General features: G+C 44.2%; 1 protein-coding gene across 2 annotated transcripts in view; it reads left to right on the plus strand.

Annotated features, from left to right (window-relative positions):
• Window positions 1–6904: 6904 nt before the first annotated feature.
• The window catches only part of LOC102448096 (claudin-15-like), a 36361-nt gene continuing 19756 nt past the window's right edge, over window positions 6905–23509 (plus strand). The window contains exons 1-2 of one of the 2 annotated variants that reach the window (XM_006125192.4): window positions 6905–7056; window positions 7463–7727. In XM_006125192.4, coding sequence (XP_006125254.1) covers window positions 7508–7727 — 220 coding nt within the window. In that variant the 5' untranslated portion in view covers window positions 6905–7056; window positions 7463–7507. Of the gene's footprint in view, window positions 7057–7462; window positions 7728–17424; window positions 17764–23509 lie in introns of those variants that run through there. The other variant, XM_006125193.4, reaches the window with a different exon arrangement.

Raw genomic sequence — 23509 nt, forward strand, 5'->3', positions numbered from 1 at the left:
AGCCCCCGAAGCTGAGGCCCAGACCAGTGTCTGTAGGGGACCCTCCGCGCTGCCCAGCCTGCGTCTCCATGTGGAGAGTCATCTCCACCTCCCCCTTGCTGCCAGGCCGGGCAATGTGGCCTGTGCCCGCCGCAGTGCCCAAGCGAAAGCTCTCCAAAGAGACGGGCTGTGGGACTCTGCTGAGACCTGGGGGAGGCAGATGCCAGGAGCAGGAGGCTGGGGCCGGGGAGCTCCTACCATCCTGCAGACCTCGTTGGCCTGTGGGGCTTGAAATCTGATGGGATTCGGCTCCTGCAGCAAGGGCAGGCCATGGCACCAGAGCCTGGCTGGTGTAGCTAATACCATGATCATAGTATTTTCATATCCTTATGCTTATAGGAGGGGATGGATTTCTATCACAAAACATTGATTTCACTGAGCATATGCAGATCCCAGGGGAAGTATTTCTAGCAATAACCATAAAAATGTACAGCTCAGACAGGGTCAGAGAAATGCCTCCTGGGAACATATTTGTCGTTTCTTTAAGGATGTGTTGAGACGTGATGGTGACCATTTTTGTGGCAAAACATTAACATTTTGACTTTTGACAGCTCTCATTTAATAGCTATTGTTTGATTCCCACACAATTTCCTACACTATGAAAATTAAAAGGATAAAGATTTTTTTGGGGAAGAGTTAAAAATATACATTGCTATTAATCAAATCAAAATTATAAATAAATAAAAATCACATTCTGATAAGCATTGAGATGATTTCACAGTTTCATTCTCACAGTTTCTATCCTGTGGCTCACACTAGCTGTTTTTAAATACATATGTCTTTCATTAATAAAAAGCAGTTTCTGACAAGTCTGTTGTGGAGAAAATTTTGAAAATATGACTTAAATGAAAAAACATAAAGTATCATTAAATGAATATACTTTATGTTAAATTTCATGGCATTTAAATTGATAGCATGGTTTTTTAGACCTGACTTGTAAGATTTTTTTGTTTGGCTTCAGCAACACTGAGGGAGAGGCTCAGCAGTGGTATCAGGTTTGGGGAGAAGAAGAATTGGGCGGCATTGGATGTGGCAGCATCTGAGATGTAATTTTTAGTACCTAGAGGTCCTACCAGAGACCAAGGCAGTGTACTGGCAAGTAAAACAGTCCCTGCCCCAGAGAGGTCATAATATAGGACTGACAAAATGCAGCAATTAGATTAACAGAGAAATGAATGTAGGATGATGAGCAAAGTATTGGTAAAGACGAGTGTTTGTATATATTAGTGTTTTGATCATAGGAATGACAAGTGGTCACCTGCCAGCAGGGCCGGCTCTAGGTTTTTTGCCACCCCAAGCAAAATAATTTTGGCGCCCCCCCGTTGGCCCACTGCTGCAGGAGAGGCACTGAGGAGGAAAGATCCCCTTTCACCTTGTGGCTCTTTGACTCCCACCACACCCTCTGGCCAAACCCAGCCTACGTCCTGTCTCCCCTCCACACAGATCCCCGTCCACACACATCCCGACCCCTGCCCCCACCCACTCACCGAACCCAGTGTCCACCTTCTCTCCCCTCCCAGGCAAACCCAACCCCTCAGTGACCGGACCCAGTCCACGTCCCCTTCCCTCCCCCACCTAATGCACCCTGCACTCTCTCTTCCCTCCCAGCCAAACCCGATCCTCCTCCCTCCCGGCCGGAATCAGTCCGCTCCCCTCTCCCACCTCCCCCACTGACCGAACTCTGTCTCCTTTCCCTCTCCCCACCAAACCCTTGTGTCCCCTCCCCACAGCATGTGCGGAAACGTCGGAGCACCCTGGGAGAGGGGTGAAAGTGGCACGGTGCCAACCCACCAGCCCTTCTGGCAACGCGCAGACAATCATCTTAGTGTTTGAGCAGAAGATGCAGCACTGCTGGTGGGGGTGTGCCAGCCCAATAGGCGGAGCACACCCCGCAATCTTCCTCAGGACCTGCGCTTTGGCTGGAGGGAAGTTTGCAGTGTGGAACATGCTGCCTGCGAGTGTGCCCCTTTCCCACCCCGCCCGCCACCAATGCCCCTGCTGCCCAGCCCTGCCTCCCCCAGGGGAAGTGAGAGACTTCCCCAAATGGCCACGCAGCCCCACTGAAGAAAGAGGCCTGGCACTGCTGCTGCGGCCAAAGCCCATACTGCAGCCGGGCGCTCTACGAAGCTGGTGCATCCAGCCCAGCGCAGCTGTGGCTCCCTCCAGCCCCACAGCACACTGTGAAGCGGCTTCCCGGAGCTGCGGGTAGGGGCAGGAGCCGGTACTCACCGGGGCAGCAGCATCCCCCACACTCAGCGGGCCAGGGGCATAGCGCACTGGCTGGGCATGCTGCAGCAGCCTTTCCTTCCGACTCATCAACTTTCTTTCTAGCCCCTTCCTCGTCAGGCGGTAAGGCTGGCCAGAATGCCACCCCTGGAAATATGCCGCCCCAAACACGTGCTTGGTTTGCTGGTGCCTACAGCCGGCCTGCCTGCCAAATAAAAGTATTACAGGTTGAACCTCCCAAATCTGGGACTCTCTGGTCTGGCATCATCTGTGGTCTAGCAGGGTCACAGAGGTTGCTGGACCAAAGAGCCCCTGAGGCCAGGAGCAGGAGCCAGCCAGGAGAACCCAGGCCATGTTGTTTTAAATCTGTATTTTATCTCTCTTTCTAATCTGCACTGCCAGTCAGGTCATCCTCAGAATTTGCTTGAATTAAGACAGGAGCAGGTCCCCGGCCACATATTTCTGTTGTAAAAGCATTTATTGCAATATTTTTAGAAGTAAGAGCAACAATGCAATCAGCCGTGTTCTTTTATGTACCTGGTGGTAACGGGGCCATGGCAGCCTGGTGGTGGCAGAGGGGCAGAGAGCCCTGCTATGGTTGTGGCACCCCAGCTGGGGCCAGGGTAGCCTGGCAGCTCGATCGGGGCTGCATGCTGCCAGCAGTGGGGCTGGGCAGCCGTTCTGGCAGTGGGGCCAGGACAGTCATGTCACCCAGCCGGTAGCATGGCCGAAGGAGCCAGCAGCAAGGAGGGGCACTAGGCTTAGGGCCAGTGGCAAGTGATCTCCCTGAGTCCAGCAAATTTCCTCATCTGGGGCCACTCTGCTGGATCAGGGAAGTCCAACCTGTAGGTCTTAATTTGATATGGTCAGCAGAACAGCCCTTACTGAATGATAGGACTCTTTCCTTGATTTTATTGTCATAACATTATGCCAAAGTCTTATTTGGACTAGAACATGTTTAATTATCAGAGAGACAAGATGGGTGAGGTGAAGTTTTTGTTAGATCAACTTCTGTTGTTGTAAGGGACAAGCTTTTGAGATTTATCCAGTAAAAGATACTAGCTCATCCACCTTGTCTCATGTCCTGGGACCAACACGACTATAACAACACTGCAAACAGTGCTTAATTATTTAATTATTAACATTTGTAAATGATTCCATTGTAAATGTCTTCATAACTTAATTCTCGGGCTGTCAAACAAGCACTTTTCACAAACAGAGTAACATAATTAAAAGTACAAGAGCAACAACAAATCAGTCATCACATGTGGCAGTCTTTTTGAGACGGAAAAGCTTTAAAGCTTGAAGGTAGCTTTCATAGCAACATTGTATCACATTGGCAAGACAGGGAAGGGGTGATGTGAAGGTGACTCTTCAAGAGAGGTTACAGCAAGAGTGGTGAGAGTTAAAAAACATATAAGAACATAAGAACGGCTGTACTGGGTCAGACCAAAGGTCCTTCTAGCCCAGTATCCTGTCTGCCGACAGTGGCCAGCACCAGGTGCCCCAGAGAGGGTGGACCGAAGACAATGATCAAGCGATTTGTCTCCTGCCATCCCTCTCCAGCCTCTGACAAACAGGCCACCATTTTATCCCCTGGCTAATAGCCTTTTATGGACAGAACCTCCATGAAATTATCTAGCTTCTCTTTAAACACACCTTTGATTCCAAATGTAATTGGTTAGAGTGGCATCTATTAAAGTTGCCGACATTTGAATGTCTACAGCCTTTCCATTGACTGAGAATATTTAATACTTATTGTGGATTAAACATTATCGACATTATCTTAAAACCTCATTAAACTTTTGCAGAAACTCTGGCTTTGTTTCCTTGCCTATAGGAGACCTCTATTTTTCCAATAAGGGCTAAAGACTTCCACTATCTCCTTCCGTATATTACGTATTAATCTGTGACCAACCTTCTGGCTCCTAAACATTGCTTGGACACAAAACATGCCTCTTACTTACTCATTCTTTAAGAATTACAAATATCAGCATCTCAGTTTTGAGATAACTCTAATTCTCACACCGCTCCTTTTTCTCTGTAATGGAAGAAAGAGCTCAACATCTTTTGTTTGATACCTCACATACTTTGCTATTCAGAGAACACCATCTGTTTCATCCACCTTACATCTATCTACCCTGCTAATATGAATGTTAGTACATCCTCCAGTTTCAGACCAAATATCAGTTTTTACTCAATCTGCAAATATTGTTTGAAGATGATGGTGTTGCATCCATCCAGCATGGAGTATTACTACTTGCAGTATCAGTAAGCCATGCAGGTGAAAACGTTCTTAAATTTGTATGTACTCCCCAAACTGGATTTGTTCCAATCCCACTGACAAACACCTACAGGACCTATATAAAGCATTCTTAAAACTAAAATACCCACCCACAGAAGTGAAAAAACAGATTGACAGAGCCAGATGAGTACCCAGACATCAGCTACTTCAAGACAGGCCCAACAAAGAAAACAACAAGACACCACTTGTCATCACCTACAGCCCCCAACTTAACCCCCTCCATTGCATTATCAACAATCTACAACCTATCCTGGAAAATGACCCCTCACTTCCATAAGCCTGGGGGAACAGACGGATCCTTGCCTACAGACAACCTCCCTCCCCCAACCTCAAACAAATTCTTTCCTGTAACCATGCGGCACACCTCCATCATACTCATCCAGGAACCCACCCTTGCAATCAACTCTGGTGCTAACTCTGTCCACACATCTATACAAGCAACATCATCACAGAAGCTAACCATGTAAATCACCACATCAAAGGCTCATGTAACTGCACATCCACCAGTCTGATCTATGCTATCAAGTGCCAGCAATGCCCCTCTGCTATGTACATTGGCCAAACTAGACAGTCTCTACAAGAAAGGATTAATGGACACAAATCAGATATTCAAAATGGTAACACACAGAAACATATTGGGGAACATTTTAACTTGCCTGGGCACTCATTAATGGATCTCAAAGTCACCGAATTATTGCAAGCCAATTAAAAAAACCAGCTTGAAAGGGAATCTGTGAGAGTTTAATTTCATTTTAGAAGTTTGATACATACAATAGAGATTTAAGCAAAGACCTTAACTGGATTACCCACTACATCCCACATCCTAATGACATAAAAGGCCAAACAAAAAGGAGGGGTACACCTACATTGGCAAGATTTTGCACAAATACTTTTAACGCAAGAGTTTTTGCGTTAAAGTATTTGTGCAAGAGAGCGTCTACACTGGCATGTGCTTTTGCACAAGAGATGTGCTTTTGCACAAAAGCATCTGTGCCAGTGTAGATGCTCTCTTGCTCAAGAAAGCTCCGATGGCTATTTTAGCCATTGGGCTTTCTTGCGCAAGAAATTCATGTTGTCTGTCTACACTGGCCTCTTGCGCAAGAACAGTTGCGCAAGAGGGCTTATTCTTGAGTGGGAGCATCATAGTTCTTGCACAAGAAGCACTGATTTCACACATTAGAACGTCAGTGTTCTTGCACAAGAAGCACTGATTTCACACATTAGAACGTCAGTGTTCTTGCACAAGAACTCCCCGCCAGTGTAAACAGGCAGCATGTTTTTGCGCAAAAGCACCTGCTTTTGCGCAAAATCATGCCAATGTAGACACAGCCCAGGTACTTAAGAACACTTAGAACCCTCTGCATCAGCTTCATTAAGCATGGAAACTTTAACTGACTATTCTTTTCCCATTTTCTCTCCTCTTCTTTCCCTCCCCATCCCTTCTCTCTGCTATTTATTTGGAACATGGACCCCTTAAACTCCATTCATCTGAGGAAGTGGATTGTGCTAGCATGAGAAAGTTCATGATACCATCTACATTTTTTGTTAGTCTCAAAGGTTCTGCAACACTATTTGTTATTTTTTAAAGGTTTTTTGTAAATAAGTTAGCAGCATTATCTCCCATAAATATAAACAAACTTATTTTGTCTCATCAATTGGCTGAACAAGAAGTTGGACTGAGTGGACCTGTAAACTCCAAAGTTTTACATTGTTTTGTTTTTTGAGTGCAGTTATGTAACAAAAAATACCCCGTATATTTGTAAGTTGCATTTTTGTGATAAGGAGATTGCACTACAATACTTTGTAGGAGGTGAATTGAAAAATACTGTTTCTTCTGTTTGCTAATATTTCCACTGTAAAAATGATAATAAAAAATAATAATATAAAGTGAGCATTGTACACTATGTATCCTGTGTTTTAATTGAAATCAATATATTTGAAAATATAGAAAACATCCAAATATTTAATACATTTCAATTGGAATTCTATTGTTTAGTAGTGTAATGAATGCTGCAAGCACTCACAGTTAATTTTTAAAATCGCGATTACATTTCTGTGAGCTACACTGTGATTAAATGACAGCCCTATTAGTGAAATTTTGTGTGAGTTAACTCTGATTAATTGTAACAACAAGAATCAAAGGAGAAACTAACACAATGTGAGCAATCAGTTGTTATCAGGCCCCCAGCAAGTGATCCCCAGAATAGTTTGAAAACTTCTTGCAATTAGCCTCTCTAATATTATGATTGATTTTAATTTGTTTAATTTAACTTGTCCATGTTATTGAAGTTAGACTTTAGTGTAGTACTATGAACTCTTATCCACCAGTCAATGATCTGTTAGTGAGGCCTTGATTTTTAGTACAGGGGGAAAAGTCCTAATACAGTACAAACTTTGTGTTTGACCAAACTGAGCGTCTCACAAAGTGCTGACATCACCATCTAGCTGAAGGACAACTGAAATAGGCAGAAAACATATCTGTAACCGTAAGTGTCGACATTGTTTTGTTTGAAATTTGAATCTATGTAATGCAATGTAATAAAATGTAAATTGGTTCAATTAAATTATTGTTATTCTTGTGTTTGATTGCTTTAATTAAAAAATAAACAAACTTAATTTGTAAACAAGTGAAATGGAAATGTTGTAACAGGAGACATGATGGAAACTCAGAGTGTCGGAGTATCTTTTTTTAATGGTTAGCATATAAAGATGTAGAAACCTAACAATCTGGAACAAATATCATGGGATATTTAGAATACTTTTGCTTCATTTCCAAATAAATTATTAAGCTTTAATTAATTTTGCTAATATTTTCACTGCTAGCTTGCAATTTATATAAAATATATGTAAATGTAATTTGATCTATTGCATGTATTTAAACTATTTTAATAGGTTTCTGGTGTCTGAATTTTGGGGGGCTACTTTGGAAACCAAAGAATGGCATCATCAGCTTTACAAATCTCTGCATTGCTTCTGGCTTTGGCGGGACTCATCATTTTACTTGTTACGACTGTGTCCAACAAATGGAAAATTTCCAGCATGGCAACAACAATTATTACTGCAACCTGGGTTTACGAAGGTCTTTGGATGAATTGTGCAGCTACTGCATTGGGTTCAGTTCAGTGCAAGATATTTTTCTCCTTGCTGAGTGTGGACAGTAAGTGTATGGTTTAAATTAATAAAATACTTGGGGGCAATTTACCTCCCTCTTTGGATACAGAGTTCAGGGACAGACTTCGCTATGGACAGGCTATAAGGCTTCAACTCAGCCCCTTTATGGTCACTACTGTAGCCTATGATTTAGAGTAGCAGCAGCACCTCTTTAACACCTCCCCTCCGACCTTCAGTGGAATCGTTAGATCTCATGGAGACCCTGCAGTACAGAGTAGTGCTCCTGTGCATCCAGTCCACCTGCACTATAAATATCCTATCTCTTTGCATGGATCTGAATTTCAGCCATTACAGGTTTGAAAAATATACTGTCTCCAATTGTTTCCATAGTTTTTGTTCTTAATTATAGGCATATCACATCTCGTTGTATTAGAGGAGTTTATTCATACGATGGCTTGGGATATAACTTTAGTGGTGCTCTAGAATTCTGTGTCTTAATCAGATCACTCAAATATTTTTTCTCTTTGTCCGAATACATATCATTTTCAAGAAGGAGCAGACATCGTAATCTCATCATTTAAGATGATCTAGAAAAAAATCTTGACATTCAACCCAGGTACCAGAGGACTAGATGTTTTTTACTTTAAACAGAATTGTTTACTTGAAACTAGGAATCTCTGAAAGAAATTTCATTTTTTGTTAGTGCCACATAGCAAAGTGCTTCTAAAATTTTTATTATTCAAAGGTGATAGTTTTAATATAAACAAATTTAAAAATATTTCCGAGGGTACAACTAGTGCTTCTGACCTTTTCCTAGGACAAAACATGGTAGTTTGATAATTTAGCATCAAGTGTAGCAACAGAAGAATTGTTTCATCTAGGGATTGAAACATACTCTGCTTTGAATTATTCTGGGTTTTCAGTATTTCTGCCTGGAGCCAGTGCCAAAAAACCCTGCAAGACTGACATACTTGTAAGTTCTTACCTCATGAACAAGAACAGAAATAATTGCTGTATACTATTGAAAGGCTCGCATTTTGGGGAGATCTAGCTGTTTTCAACCTCTTCAGAGGGGTAGCCGAATTAGTCTGTAACAGGAAAAATTTTAAAAACAACAAATAGTCTAGTACAGGCGTGGCCAACCCACAGCTCACAAGCCACATGTGGCTCCCCTTCACCCTATCAGTGAGGCTCGCGAAGCCGCCCCCAAGGCTCACAAAGCCACACCCACACCCACTGAACACGGCTCACACCTCCTGACTCCCCTGTGCTCACCAGGGTAGGGGAGCCGTCCAGATCAAAATAGCAGATCCAATATGGCGGCAGTGGCCACCAACATGAGCCTACAGAGGCCAAAAAGCCTAAAAAAAAAAGCTTTCTTAAAGGGCCAAACCTTTTTTTTTTCTCTCTACAACTTTTTGCCCCGGCTCTTTGAGCTGGATCCAGCTGGACTTTGGCTCTTCATCCGGAACTAGGGTTGCCAGGTGTCCGGTATTCACCCAGACAGTCCAGTATTTTCGCCTCCTGTTTGGTAAAAAAAATTCAGAAAATACCGGACACCTATGATGTCCGGTATTTTCTGATTTTTTTCCCCGGCCAGGAGGCGAAAACACCGGGCACCTGGCAACCCTACAAACACTCAGCACCCGGCCTCCTCTCCCCCGACCCCCAGTCTTCTCTTTTCCAGACTAAAAAACCCAATTCTTTCCATCTTCCCTCATAGCTCTTGTTTTCTAGACCGCTGATCATTTTTGTTGCTCTTCTCTGCACCTTCTTCAATTTCTCCACATTTCTTGAAATGTGGTACTCTAGAGCTGGACACAATATTCCAGTTGAGGCCTAATCAGTGCAGAGTAGAGCAGAAGAATGACTTCTCATGTCTTGCTTATAACATTCCCGTTAATGCATCCCAGAATGATGCTTTTTTTCCCCCCAACAGTGTCACACTGTAGATTGTGGTCCACTATGACCCCTAGCTCCCATTCTGCAGTATTCCTTCCTAGACACTTCCCATTTTGTGTGTGAGAAACTGATTATTCCTTCCTAAGTGGATTGCTTTGGATTTGTCCTTATTGAAGTTCATCATATTTACCTCAGCCCATTTCTCCATTTTGTCCAGATCATTTTGTATTATCTCAATCCATTTGCTTTTGAAGTAATTCTGAGTATTCATCATTCTACATAAGCCACCAGAGACTTGTAAAGGAAAGTAACTAGAATGAGAGCTAATAGTTCAGCATTTTCCTCCTGCATTTGTTTGATTTTCAGTTCCTCTCCATTTAACAAGTAAGAGTTATAAAGGTGACTTCTGCTCTTCTTCTGTTACCATGTTAGTGACCACCATGCAGATCTGTTGTTGCTCAGTAAATTGGATATTTGTGTGACTTAAAAGGTCACTAAAAATTCCCTTCAATAATTGTCCTTGATCCCACCCCATTTTTAAATGTTAAAGTTCCTCAGTATTTAACTTGTTTTGTCCATGATTGTACAGAGCTATTTATTTGTGTCTAACTATAGTGAGCAGTATTTCACTTCTTTGATCTGTTTGCTTGATATGTAGAAATGTTAAAGGACATCGTGAATTGCTGATAAATGTCTGCTATTGTAAAACTTATATAGACAACAGTCTTTGCGACTCAAACCAAGGATTAAAAATCCTTTATTTGCAATGCAATTTTTTTGAAGGTACATTAAGCTTGATGCTTCAGGTTTTAAACCCACCTCTAATTATTAGAGATTAGGATTAGAACCAATGTTCCCTATAATCTTTTTCCATCCATGTACGGATATTTTCCATCCACGTGCAAAATAATTCTTTCTGTGCACTACGGCATGTGCAAATGTGCACCACCTGTAGAAACAAAAAAACCTGCTCTGCTAATCAGTTTGCAGCATTTGAATCTCTCCTGAGCATCCACACAAGCTCACATCTTACAGGGATCACTGATTAGAACTCATTTGGAACAGGGGAAGGCAGATTATCCTACATCTGTTTATTGTGGGATTTTTTAGACCTTCCTCTGTGTCACAATCAGAGACTGTCTGGTGTGAAAACTTCCTCTGGAAGGAAACTCTTCAATCACTATCTCAGTATGGGAATAAGCTCCTATTATTTTAGTTTAAACTAGTTAATGAAGGAAGGGAAAACTTCACTCCATATTAAAGGCCATGGGGAAAAGAAAAACTAAATTAAAAAATCAAAGGAATAAAAAGAAATACAGACTGGACTTTCTGGATATTAGGAAAAACTATTTCCCTAGGAGGGTGGTGAAGCACTGGAATGGGTTACCTAGGGAAGCAGTGGAGTCTCCATCCCTAGAGGTGTTTAAGTCTTGGCTTGACAGGGCCCTGGCTGGGTTGATTTAGTTGGGATTGGTCCTGCCTCGGGTAGGGGGCTGGACTTGATGACCTCCTGAGGTCTCTTTCAGCTCTATGATTCTATGATTCTATGATCATAGATAATGAGACAGTAGTATCACTTCTGGGCATCAAGGTTGCTCAAATAAAGAGCCCAATAAAAGTACAGTTCCAGAACATAACGAAAATGGATAGAAGAGTGACTTTGGGTGGTATTACCAGGGCCTGGGAAATGATACTGAGGGGCTGTGTCTAGACTGGCAACTTTTTCTGGAAAATCAGCCGCTTTTCCGGAAAAACTTGCCAGCTGTCTACACTGGCCGCTTGAATTTCCGCAAAAGCATTGACGATCTCATGTAAGATCGTCAGTGCTTTTGCGGAAATACTATGCTGCTCCCGTTTGGGCAAAAGTCTTTTTCCGAAAGACTTTTGCGCAAAAGGGCCAGTGTAGACAGCACAGTAGTGTTTTCCGCAAAAAAGCCCCGATCGCAAAAATGGCGATTAGGGCTTTTTTGCGGAAAACCGCGTCTAGATTGGCCACGGTCGCTTTTCTGCAAAAAGTGATTTTGCGGAAAAGCTTCCTGCCAATCTAGACGTGCTTTTCCGAAAATGCTTTTAACGGAAAAGTTTTCCGTTAAAAGCATTTTCGGAAAATCATTCCAGTGAAGACGTAGCCAGGGAGTATAGAGATGTGATTCAGGGAGATGAACAGCTAGATGGAGACTGACACTCAATATATAATTTGTGTCAGGGCTACTTTGTGCAAGGGCTTGCCAGAGCTGAGCTCTGGCACCTATTGGCTTCACAGTTCGTAGTCCTGGCATCTTTGGGCCTCTAAGAGTTCCAGATGTTCAGAAAGGATTGAGATTTTGATCACAAAACATCTTCACTGAGGTTTCCTCAAAGCAACAGCAAAGTGTTAATCTGCTCATCTGAGGTATGTCTAGACTACAGAGTTTTGTTGAAAAAATGGCTGTTTTCCCGACAAAACTTGAGTTATGTCCACACTGCAAGCACATTCTTTCGCAAGTAAATTGCAAGAACAGAGGGCTTTCCCCACAATTGGTAATCCTCATTCTATGAGGAAAAAGCCTTTTTGTGAAAGAGTGTCCTTCCTAACATCCACCAGACCTGGAATGGTGGAAGCACACCTGGGACCAACTGATACAGCAGTGCGATAACACGTGCGCTGTTGTGTCCCGCCTGACAGAACAAGTGCCTGATGCCGCTTCTCCTGGTTTCCACCCTCCTACCCCCCATGCTATGCCCATTCCCCCTCTGCTTGCCCCCCTGCCATGCCTCTGCTCCCTCACCTAGCAATGTCCATGCCCCCTCCCCAAGTGATGCCCATGCCCTCTCTCACTGTTCCCTGCCAACCTGGACCCCACTGCAGCCCCCCCTCCATATCCCCTTTGTGGTCCCCACACCCACACAAGCCCGACGAGGTGCCCGCACCTGAGGCGGCACATCGAGCCGCCTCCTCCCAGTTTAGAGCCCCCTCCCAGTTCTGATCCCCCCTCCCAGTTCAGAACCCTTCTCCCTCTGCACACCTTTTCCGAATCTTTCATTAATACAGACTGCATTTTTTAAAAAAACCTACAAGATACGTTTATTGGGAGGTCAGGGAAGGGCCAAAGGGAGGGGTTGTGATGGGAAGGGATAGAGCAGCAAGCCAGAGGCCCCTATTGGGAAAGTTCTGGGACAGTTAGTGAGGTGCTTGAGAGAATCTCTCCCTCAGGGCCTCCCGGATGCACCTCCGCAACTGATGGGCCTGGCAGATGGCAGTTGTCCGGGGATGCTCAAATGCTCGTCCCTCGCGGCCGGTGTCTGCCTCCCACCCCAGGAGGAAGGCCTCCCCTTCCATTCCACAGTATTGTGGAGGAAGCAACATGCTGCCACCACCTCGGGGATGACGTGCTCCCCTACGTCCAGGCGAGTGAGGAGGCACTGGAAATGTGCCTTGAGGCGGCCAAAGGTTCACTTCACCTGGATCCTGGCCCGGTTCAGGTGGGCATTAAACAGGTCCCTGCTGGGATCCCGTGACCGGTGTATGGCTTCATGAGCCATGGCATGAGGGGGTATGCCACATTCCCCACTATGCACAGAGGCATGTGCACATCCCCAACTGCAAAGTTCTGGGGGGGAAAAATGTGCCTGGCACCAGCTTATGGTACAGGCTTGAGTTCCTGAACACACCCTGCCCGACCACCCAACAAAAATGTCGGTAAATTTTCCCCTATGGTCAGCCAGGGCCTGCAGGACAATGGAAATGTAGCCCTTCTGATTTATGTACTGGGCCACTCGATGGTCCGGTGTGAAGATGGGGATGTAGGTACCATCAATCGCTCCCCCGCAGTTCGGGAATCTCAGGGCAGCAAATCCAGCCACAGTCGTGTCCAGGTCTCCAGATGGACGACCCTTCTCAGCAGGAGGTAGTTGATGGCCCTCACCACCTGCAGAAGGATACAAAGAAACACACAAAACAGAGAATGAGAGAGGGGATGCCTGAGCCCTCGGGAGGTGCCCGCCCTGCTCCTCTCCCTTCCACCCCCCCAAACACTGCAGGAGCCACCTCTTAAGAGGCTGCTCCCCTCTCCCCCAGCAGCAGGGCTGTGTGAGGGCTGGACAGCAGAAGCCCCCAGGGACGGGGCTTCCCCTACACTCACTCCACCCCCCACAGTCCCGAGGCCCCCTGTTCCAAGGGTCCCCCTTATCCAACACTCTCCCTCCCTGTGCAGGGACTTCAGCCCCACAGTGCCTTACCTCCATGAGGAGGGCCCCGACAGTGGACTTCCCCACTCCAAACTGGTTGCCCATCATTGGGGCTGTCGGGGGTGGCGAGCTTCCAGAGGGCTATTGAGACCCGCTTCTCCAGGGGGATGGCGGGTCGCAGGTGGGTGTCGCGTCTCCGGAGGGCGGGGGCGAGCCAGGCACAGAGTTCTAGAAAGGTGGACCTTCTGCATGTAGAAGTTGTTGAGCCACTGCTGGTCGTCCATGACCAGCTGGCCCTACCAGTCCGAACTGGTGTCAAGCCTCCAGAATCTTTTCTCCACTGTGGGGTGCAGTTGCCAGAGTGGAGCAGCTGCAGCCACTGAAAGGATCCCCAGAATGAGATTAGGGTCCAGGTCCTGCAGGACCAGGAAGGCAGGTGGCACTAAGTGCTGCAGAAACTGCAGCATGGCCGTGTGGGGCCATCACATGCCCAGGGGCAGCTCCAGCTCCATGGAATCAAGGAAAAAGCTGTGGCATCCAAAAAAGGACAGGGCAACCACAGCAGGCACTGAGAGCGGTTTGCTGTCCCTCAAAGAGGTAGCAAGCAGGCAGCAGCAGAGAAATGGTTGTCCAGGGGGGTCCCTGTAAGTGCGTGTCTCTGCAAGGCTCCAGCACCAGCACTTGGAAGCAACTGGAGACTAAATCATAGAATCATAGGGCTGGAAGAGACCTCAGAAGGTCATCAAGCCCAGCCCCCTGCCCTAGGCAAGACCAATCCCAACTAAATCAACCCAGCCAGGGCTTTGTCAAGCCAAGACTTAAAAATCTCTAGGGATGGAGACTCCACTACTTTCCTAGGTAACCCATCCCAGTGCTTCACCACTCTCCTACTCAAATAGTTTTTCCTAATATCCAACCTAGACCTCTCCCACCGCAACTTGAGACCATTGCTCCTTGTTCTGCCATCTGTCACTACTGAGAACAGCCTTTCTCCATCTTCTTTGGAACCTCCCTTCAGGAAGTTGAAGGCTGCCATCAAATCCCCCTGCACTTGGACAGAAAGATGATGTCTCTCTGTATCTGTGCGAATCCCCCCTCACTCTTCTCTTCTGCAGACTAAACAGACCCAACTCCTTCAGCCTCTCCTCATTGATTTCAGGTGGCCTTTTATGCGAGAGAGCATCCAATGAGTCTGGATGCTCTCTTTTGCAAAATCACATCGCTTTCTCGTTGCACTTTTGTGTGTGGACACTCTCTTTCAGAAGTTTTTTTGGAAGATCTCTTCTGAAAAAAGCTTCTTGCACAAGAAACCTGCATCTAGACGTAGCCTAGGAGAGTTTGTGTGATGAACTTCTAAGTTATACTGGTAAGTAGCTAGGCAAACTTATACAACAATGAACATAGCAACCAGAAGAACAGGCACCATCTGAAAAGAACACATTAGATTACATTATCAGTTGTTGCAGGGGCGTTTGACAGTTTTCTTTAAAAGAGAAGAGAGGTAACAATAAATATAAAAATGGAGCAGGTGCTTTCAGGCAGCATAATGCTTCCTAGCAAAACCTGTTTGAAAGCTAGTTGTAAGCAGCCAAAATAAAGTTGGAGTTTGTTAATTAGCTCTTTATCAGAGTGAGATCTTATATGGCAGGTTATCCAAACACAACAAAGCATACAACACAAAACTATTCTTTCAAGCAAGCGTCTGAAGGGATAAGTTCTGTGTTCTAAAGGCTAAGAACTCTGAACATCAAGGAAGCCAAAATGACTCCACACCCCTTCATTAAAAGCAACTGTCCATTGCTGAATATAAAAAGTGCCTCACTGAATTCAGCTGTGCTAGAGGTATGTGGGGATACCGATAGTGAGGATAGTGAGGATCAAACCCTATGTTGAGATAAAGGAGTCTGAAATGTTCCCTCTTTTGTTTTTGTAAAAACAGCAAGTTCTTCAAAAGAGATGTAAGTACTGCCACAATATGTTGATCTAAAGTTCCATCACGTTAAAATTGCAGAAACCCCCAGTCCCCAGGCAGAAGTGCAGCATTGGTAGGATTCTTACGAAAAGTTAAATTGTTACCATGTTCTTTGATTAATGTCTTATAAGAAGCAAATCTTCATGGTCATCATCAGAGAGCTTTATAAGAGTGCAAAGGCACTACTGAGCACAGTGGCATTCTGGGTATGACATTCATCATTAGAAAATGTTAAGAGCAGGTTAGTCAAGCGCCTGTCAGGAATGGTCTAGAATGCTAATACTTAGTCCTGCCATGGGGGCAAGGGACTGGACTAGATGACCTCGCAAGGTTCCTTCCAGGCCTATGATTCTACGATTCAGTGTCTACACAACAAGTAAATACCCCCAGCTAGCTGGTGTCAACTGATTCGGCTTACAATTTTACAGCCCCATAGCCCAAGTCTCATGAGCTTGAGTCAGCTGACACGGGCCAGCTATGGGTGCTTAATTGCTGGGCAGACATACCCTCTGAGTCCAAAGTCTGCTCTTGTCTAAATCAACAGCAAAACTCCCATTGATTTTTATGGTAGCTGAAGCAGGCATGTAGCATTCTAACATGCCTTTGCAACCAAAACCTAGCCTTCTAAAGCCTAGCCACAAAATGACCAAAGAGGTTTGATGAGCATATCTAAAAGAGCTGATCCATCTAGTTTATTAGGAATTTGTGACACTCGTGATGAGTGGTCCTTTTGGAAGTCTGTATGTTAACTGTATAATAACAAGTTCCATATCTATATACATTTAACACAACAAAAAGATCTAGTTTGTGTAGAATAGAAATGTTGCTTTCTTCTCCAGGTGAGGTAGAAGCAGTTTACTACCTGTGATTTAGCCTATTTATATTTGCAAACAGTTTAAGTTACTAAAGTCATAAAATGCCAATGAAAATGTCTTCTGTAGAACTAGTCTGGGATATGATTATACCCTTAATCACTAGAATTCTTAAAAAAAGCCTCTGACAAACATTTAATAAATTGATATTGAGAGCCATAAAACTATTTTCAAATTGTGATTCAATCCACCTGAAATTTTGCTATGATTCCATGTCATGCTTTCATGTTTTAGTGTGAGTGGGATGCGGTTTCATGGGGAAATATCACTTTAACTAGAAATCAATCGTTTGTAAAATATTAATGTTTATCTTTTATCTACAAACTTAACATCCTTTGAAATACTGAGTATAGTAATACAATAACTATCTTAATTAAAATATATGTTGTCTTGGTATGAGTTGTTTTTACTTATAATTAAGTTCCATAAGTATGTAAAGTACCGTACATAGAAAATAAAATTCCTGCTTTTGAATTAGAATCTAATTTTGTTTTAAAGCAAATACCATAGGAACACTAATCTTTCAAACAGCTATAAAATTCCAAGTAATTGTAGCCTTATGTGAACTGTGATTGATAAAATTAAGATAGAGACTCTATGAACATCATAAAAGTTTACCGGTCTCTAAAACTTCATGGGAGAGGTGATAGTCAGAACACTGGATAGACTTTCTGACTCAGGATGCATTATGGGCTCATTCCATAACTTTTAATCATAAAAATAACGTGTAAGTTTCTCAGACTATTTCAATTAATATCTTTCCCATAAATTGCTCCCAGATATTACTGTTATGCATGAAAAGCCTTATCACCCTGGGGGTTGAGCAAAGAGCAAAGGTAGCTTCATTTTGGAGTGAAACTAGAGATAGAACAGCACGTAGTCTTTTGCAGGGAACAATATTTTATACGCTTAATTTTTATAAAAGATAGACAGTGTGTTAATATTCACAAACATGTCTGCTGCTTTGGAAATCATTGGCTTTCTGCTGAGCTTGTGTGGATGGCTAGCTGTGGGAGCCACTTTATCAAATAGTTACTGGAAAACCTCCACCATACATGGGAATGTGATTACCACTTCTAGCTTGTTTGAAAACCTGTGGAAAAGCTGTGCAGAAGATAGCACTGGAGTTTCCAACTGCAGACAGTTTGAATCTATGTTGGCACTGCCTGGTATGTCTCTATTTTCATGCAATACTTTTTATCTAATAGAAATTTTTTTTTTGAAAGAACCCTTTTTAGTTTAAGAAAACTCTAACTCGATATGTGTAGTAGTAATGGAAAATGAATTGGGGATATGTCTGTACAATTTATGAATTCTGTGTGAGATTATAAAACCTATGTGTCTGTGTAAGGCTGTAAACTCTTTCATCTCTTCTGTGATTTGTTTGCCTCCACATTGGGTTTCCAAATTCCAAAAGACTAATAAGAGAGGGTAGTTGACTCTTAACTACCCAATCAAAAGCCTGGTGGTTCCATCCCAGGGTAACTGAGTTAGCAGGGGAAAACACACATTGGCAACAGAGTCATGTGATGGGTTTGTGCTTGGGGGTGGGGGTGGGGGTGGGGGTGGGGTGGAAATGACAAAAGATGTAACTTACCTGGTACAAGGAATGAAGGTTTTTAAAAGACAGGCTGGTCTGCTTAGGGGCCATTGTCTTCAGTGCATGAGGGAATGTAACAGTGTGCATGAGTCAGGGACACCATTCGTGCCTTCTGTAACCCAGACGATTCCCCCCCAGGACTCAAGGGAAGGGTGAACTAGAAAGTGATGGACATAGTAGTTTTAGGTGTATATTGTTTTGTGTGCTGTGTACAATTAAATATAAAAGACAACAAAGGTGTTAGACCCAAGGTGGGCAAATACCATCCTGGCCATAGATTACTGTTCCCAGCCAATGGGAACAGCCAACAAGAGCTGCGATCGCTGATACCTGCAGAGGCGCAGGTAAATATAGCAGCAGAGGACCACCAAGGACTAACCCTGGTGGGTCACTGCTTTTCTATTGCCCACCCCTGTGTTAGACTGTGCTCTGTGTGCGTGCATGTATAACTGCTTTACACCAGTTGCATGCTCTGTAAACCACAAGTGGAGTTCTGGGAGAGGTGTGTTTAAATAACTGGGATATTCAGGAGTCAATGCCAGTCCTGAAGCTTAGGGCGGGTGGCTGAAGGCCCCATTTCTGAAAAAGGGTACAGACTCAAAGTCAGTGCCTAGTAAATGTGCCAGGGAAGCCAGGGGAGGAACTAATACTTCAGTCTGCTGGATCCAGAGCACTGAGGCTTAAATTCTCCTTACATCAGTCCTACTGAGTGAGCAGGCAGGGGTGCTCACTAGGAACTGTGGCAAAAAGTGAAATAGATTTTTTTTTTTTTGGTCAATAAAGGCTTCATAGACTATTGCAATAAAAAAAGTCTATAAAGCATTAGAATGTGTGTGGTGAATGGGAGGGGTACTACCCTTTTCAATTAACTAAATTATCTGTAAGAGTTAAACCCAGAGACTGGTTTCTTGGCAGTCTCCAGGAAGTGTTGGCAGAGAATCAGGAGAGCCAAAAGAAAACAGAGTGCAGTTTTTTTTTAATATGAAGCAGTGATCTTTCTGCCCTAGTATTTGTGTGACCAGAGGAGAACCACAAACCCAAATTGAGCCAGGAAGCAAAGCATGGAATATTTAGCAACATGCATGACTAGGGACAGACTAAACCTTGGAACAACAGAGATGTGAGCAGAATAGGGAATGTTTACTTAGATGTAATCAGGTTATTTTCTTTATTTTTGGATTTGTTCAACTCTTCTTTGCTGAGCCTATGTACTAACTCTTACTCCACATTATACCTTTGAAATTGAATCACAGGGAAGCAATTTTCAGTTTCTCTGTAACACCTAGCAACCAAGTATGCTTTACAAGTATGTCTTTGTTTTATTAATAAAATCACCTTTTTAAGATTATGATCTGATGCCTGTATGTGTATGTCTGAGACTGAAAGATTAGCTATTAAGAAATTACAGTTTGTTTTCGAGGTTTCTCCAGAGGGAAGATTAAAGAGCTAGAGGGTACGCTACAGGAAGAAATTCCCAAATGCATCTTCTAGGGTTCTCAAAGGGATTTTTTGCATTTGGGTGATGTCAGCATGCCACCCAAGGTCAGAGAAACTGTGAACTTGCAGAGTTTTTAAGCAGAAGCCTTTAGTGGTGGGGTATCTCTTGAGGCCCCCCTGCTTCTGAACTTGAAGTACCAGAGTGGGGAACAGCCTTACCAATGTGTCAAATAAACCACATCAAAAAAGCTATTAAAATAATGCATCAGGCAATTATTCTTTCTATAGGCATTTAAAACATAATGCAATATGCTTGCTGACATCCTATGGAATGATAACTGGACATTGTACCATTTCTAGCCTTCATGAGCATCTCTCAAAGTTTCTTTATTTTTTTCAGTGAGATATTTTACAGCAGGGGTGGGGAACCTCAGGCCTGGGGGGGTCAGATGTGGCTCCTGGCTTGCCTGGATGAGGCTTGAGGGGCCCCAGCACTGGGGAGCCCAGACTGGTACTCCAGTTCCCCCGCTGCCTCACTGTGGGGTTGGAGCACACACAAAATCTACTAGGCTGGGCACCCCTAGGCCCTGGTGTGCGAGGAGAAAGTGGGGAGTGTCTTTATCCTTAGTCAGTGACCACATCAGCGAGGATTTGTTTTTCTTTTTTTTTTTTGCTTCTCACTTGTGTGTGGCCTCTGACTGATTTTTCTGTGGGTCAGTGTCCCCTGCCCAAAAAAGGTTCCCCACTCCTGTTTTCCAGGCACAGTCTTAATAATTGACATTTGATATTTATTGGTGCTTTTGAATATAAGTAGGTATGAAATAGCATGTATAGTAAATTGAATGTTCAGACTATATTTAAAGTATGAAACTTCAGAATGAAAAGAGTTTTATACGGGGTTTGGGGATCCATTTCTTTAAACTGTTTGTGGAGATAAGATGCTAACCAATCTGGTGCCCACAAGTTATGGCAGCCAAAGTTTATGTAACTGACAGTACATGGGCAATTCACAAGACAGTAGATGAAATGGTTAGTATTGAGAACAAACCAAACTTTACAATATGATTGTCGTTGATTCATAGAAAATGCCCAGAATCTGTATTTCTACAATACAGCTCCTTGTAGCCAAAGATATTCGGGTCCCTTTGACACAGATAAGGGGTTTGAATTGAGTATCTTATTTTATGCACTGCTAATTCAGACTGCAGTGCTTAGAAGACCAACTATATTAAATTGCTTATGTATTTAGCACCTGTGTTACATGTGGGAGATAAAGCATTTGTCACTAATCATTTAATCAGCTGCCAATTTCTATTTATATTGGCACTTTAAACTTTAGTTTTATTATCGTTGAGTTAAGATTCAATGTCTCTGCTTCAGATTAGTGAGGTTAATCAAAGCTCCCCAGAAGGAATGTATTTATGGAGGATATAATACAGTAGAACCTCAAGTTACAAACACCCCGGGAGAAGAGGTTGTTTGTAGCTCTGAAATGTTTGTAATGATGAACAAAATGCTGTGGTTGTTTTTCAAAAGTTTGCAAATGAACATTGACTTCATACAGTTTTGAAACTTTACTATGCAGGAAAAAATGCTATTTGCTGTTTTCCCTTTATTTGTAGTAGTTTATGTTTAACAGAGGCCTGTCCTGTATTTGCTTTATTCCTGATGTTTGATTGCATACCTCTGGTTCCAAATGAGGTGCTTGGTTGACTGTCAGTTTGTAACTCTGGCTTTCATAAATCTGAGGTTCTACTGTAAATAGTTTGTCTCCCATCATAGCATCAAGGGAGGAGATTGAAGTAGGTAAAGAATAAATAATGACCTAGAAAAAGAAAATTGAACAAGGGCAATGAGAGCAGAGTGATGAAAAACAAGAAAGTGAGATGGTGGGGCCAAGAGATAAGTTAGTGGAGAGAATTTTAGAAAGCAAATGTCAAACAATAATTGCATGGCAAGAAGATGAGTTGCTCAGCTAAAGGCTTAAGGATGCAGAAATTTCTTGCATGGTGCCCGTGCCAGGTGCAAGCCTGCCAGCACCCAGCTAGCAGACCCTGCACTTGGCATGGCTCAAGCCAGCCACCCGATGCCCCCCAGCCCTCCCCCTCTTCCCGGGACCAGGCTGGAAGCTCCCAGGAGCTTGCCTGGGACAGCAAGAGGCGGGCACCCGCCTGGTCTAGTGCGGACATCGTGGACCTCGTCCACGACCTCCGCACTAGGCACAGGAAAGTGGCCGTTTAGGGCAGGAGAGCTGCCAGCCTGGCCACCCAGGAGCAGGTTGGCATGAAAATCAAGGTGGTCCACTGAGACCCCCGACCCTGAGCCCTGAGCTTACAATGGCCGTGCTGGGTCAGATCAAAGGTCCATCTAGCCCAGTAGCCTGTCTGCCGACAGCGGCCAATACTAGGGACCCTGGAGGGGATGGACAGAAGACAGTGACCAAGCCATTTGTCTCGTGCCATCCCTCTCCAGCCTTCCACAAACTTTGGGCAGGGACACCACTCCTACCCCCTGGCTAATACCACTCCATGGACCCAACCTCCATCACTTGATCTCACTTCTCTTTAAACTCTGTTATAGTTCTAGCCTTCACAGCCTCCTGCAACAAGGAGTTCCACAGGTTGACTCTCTGCTTTGTGAAGAACAACTTTCTGTTACTAGTTTGAAGCCTGCTACCCATTCCTTTCCTTTGGTGTCCTCTAGTCCTTCTATTATGGGCTAATGAAGAACTTTTCTTGATGCACCCTCTTCACCCCACTCATGCTTTTATAGACCTCTATCCTATCCCCCCTCCGTCTCCTCTTTTCTAAGCTGAAAAGTCCCAGTCTCTTTAGCCTCTCTTCATATGGGACCTGTTCCAAACCCCTCACCATTGTAGTTGCCCTCCCCTCTCCCAGCCTCTCTCTTCCCCTCTCCCACCTCCTTTTCCCAGTCTCCCCCAGTTTTGTTCAATAAAGAGGGATTCTATTTTTGAACACAATTGTCCTTTATTTTGTACATCAGGAAGGGGGGCTAGGGAGGGGTAAGTGGAAGGAGGTGAGGGAGGAATGGGGTACGAGCCCCTGATGGGGAGGACTGGGGTGGCTCTGTGGGCTTCTGGGGGTGGAACCTCTCCTGCAGCCCCCCAATTGCCCCCTCTCCCCAGATGGCAGCCTGCGGCAGGTGCAGCCGGTCTGATGGCCGAGTGCTGTGATGTGCCCAGTGTGGGTACTCCGGACAATCCAAGCCAGGACTGCTTTGCAAGCGGGGCACCCCTGAGAACTGTCTGTCCGGGGTGGGGGTCGGGTCCCTTTAAGCACAGCCCTCGGCTAGCCTGAGACAGCAGCTCCACGCTCTAAGTCCTCATCTGATGCCCTGCCGGCACTGCTTCCGGCCATCCTTAACCCCGGCTAAGGGTCCACTTAATGTGTACATGCTAGTTCGAATTAGCAAAACGCTAATTCGAACTAGTTTTTTAGTCTGGATGCGTTAGTTCGAATTAACTAATTCGAACTAAGTTAGTTCGAATTAGCGCTGTAGTGTAGACATACCCTATTATGTGCTATATACAGAACCTCAAAGTGGTTCATTTTGGAACACATTTTTATCAAGAGTCAGCATGGTGTAATGCTTAGAGTGAGGGACTGGGAATCAGATAGTCATGGAGTATCTGTGCCTCAGTTTTCCTATCTATAAAATGGGAATAATACTTAGCTTTCTCAAGGTCTTTGACAGATACTGTTTATGTGATAGAGATGCAGCCGTGTTAGTCTGGTCTAGCTGAAACAAAAGACAGGACTATGCAGCACTTTAAAGAGTAACAAGATGGTTTATTAGGTGATGAGCTTTCGTGGGCCAGACCCACTTCCTCAGATCAATTTGTGGAAGAAAATTGGCAC

This window comes from Pelodiscus sinensis, chromosome 10 (assembly GCF_049634645.1).
Source record: "Pelodiscus sinensis isolate JC-2024 chromosome 10, ASM4963464v1, whole genome shotgun sequence".
Lineage (NCBI taxonomy): Eukaryota > Metazoa > Chordata > Testudines > Trionychidae > Pelodiscus > Pelodiscus sinensis.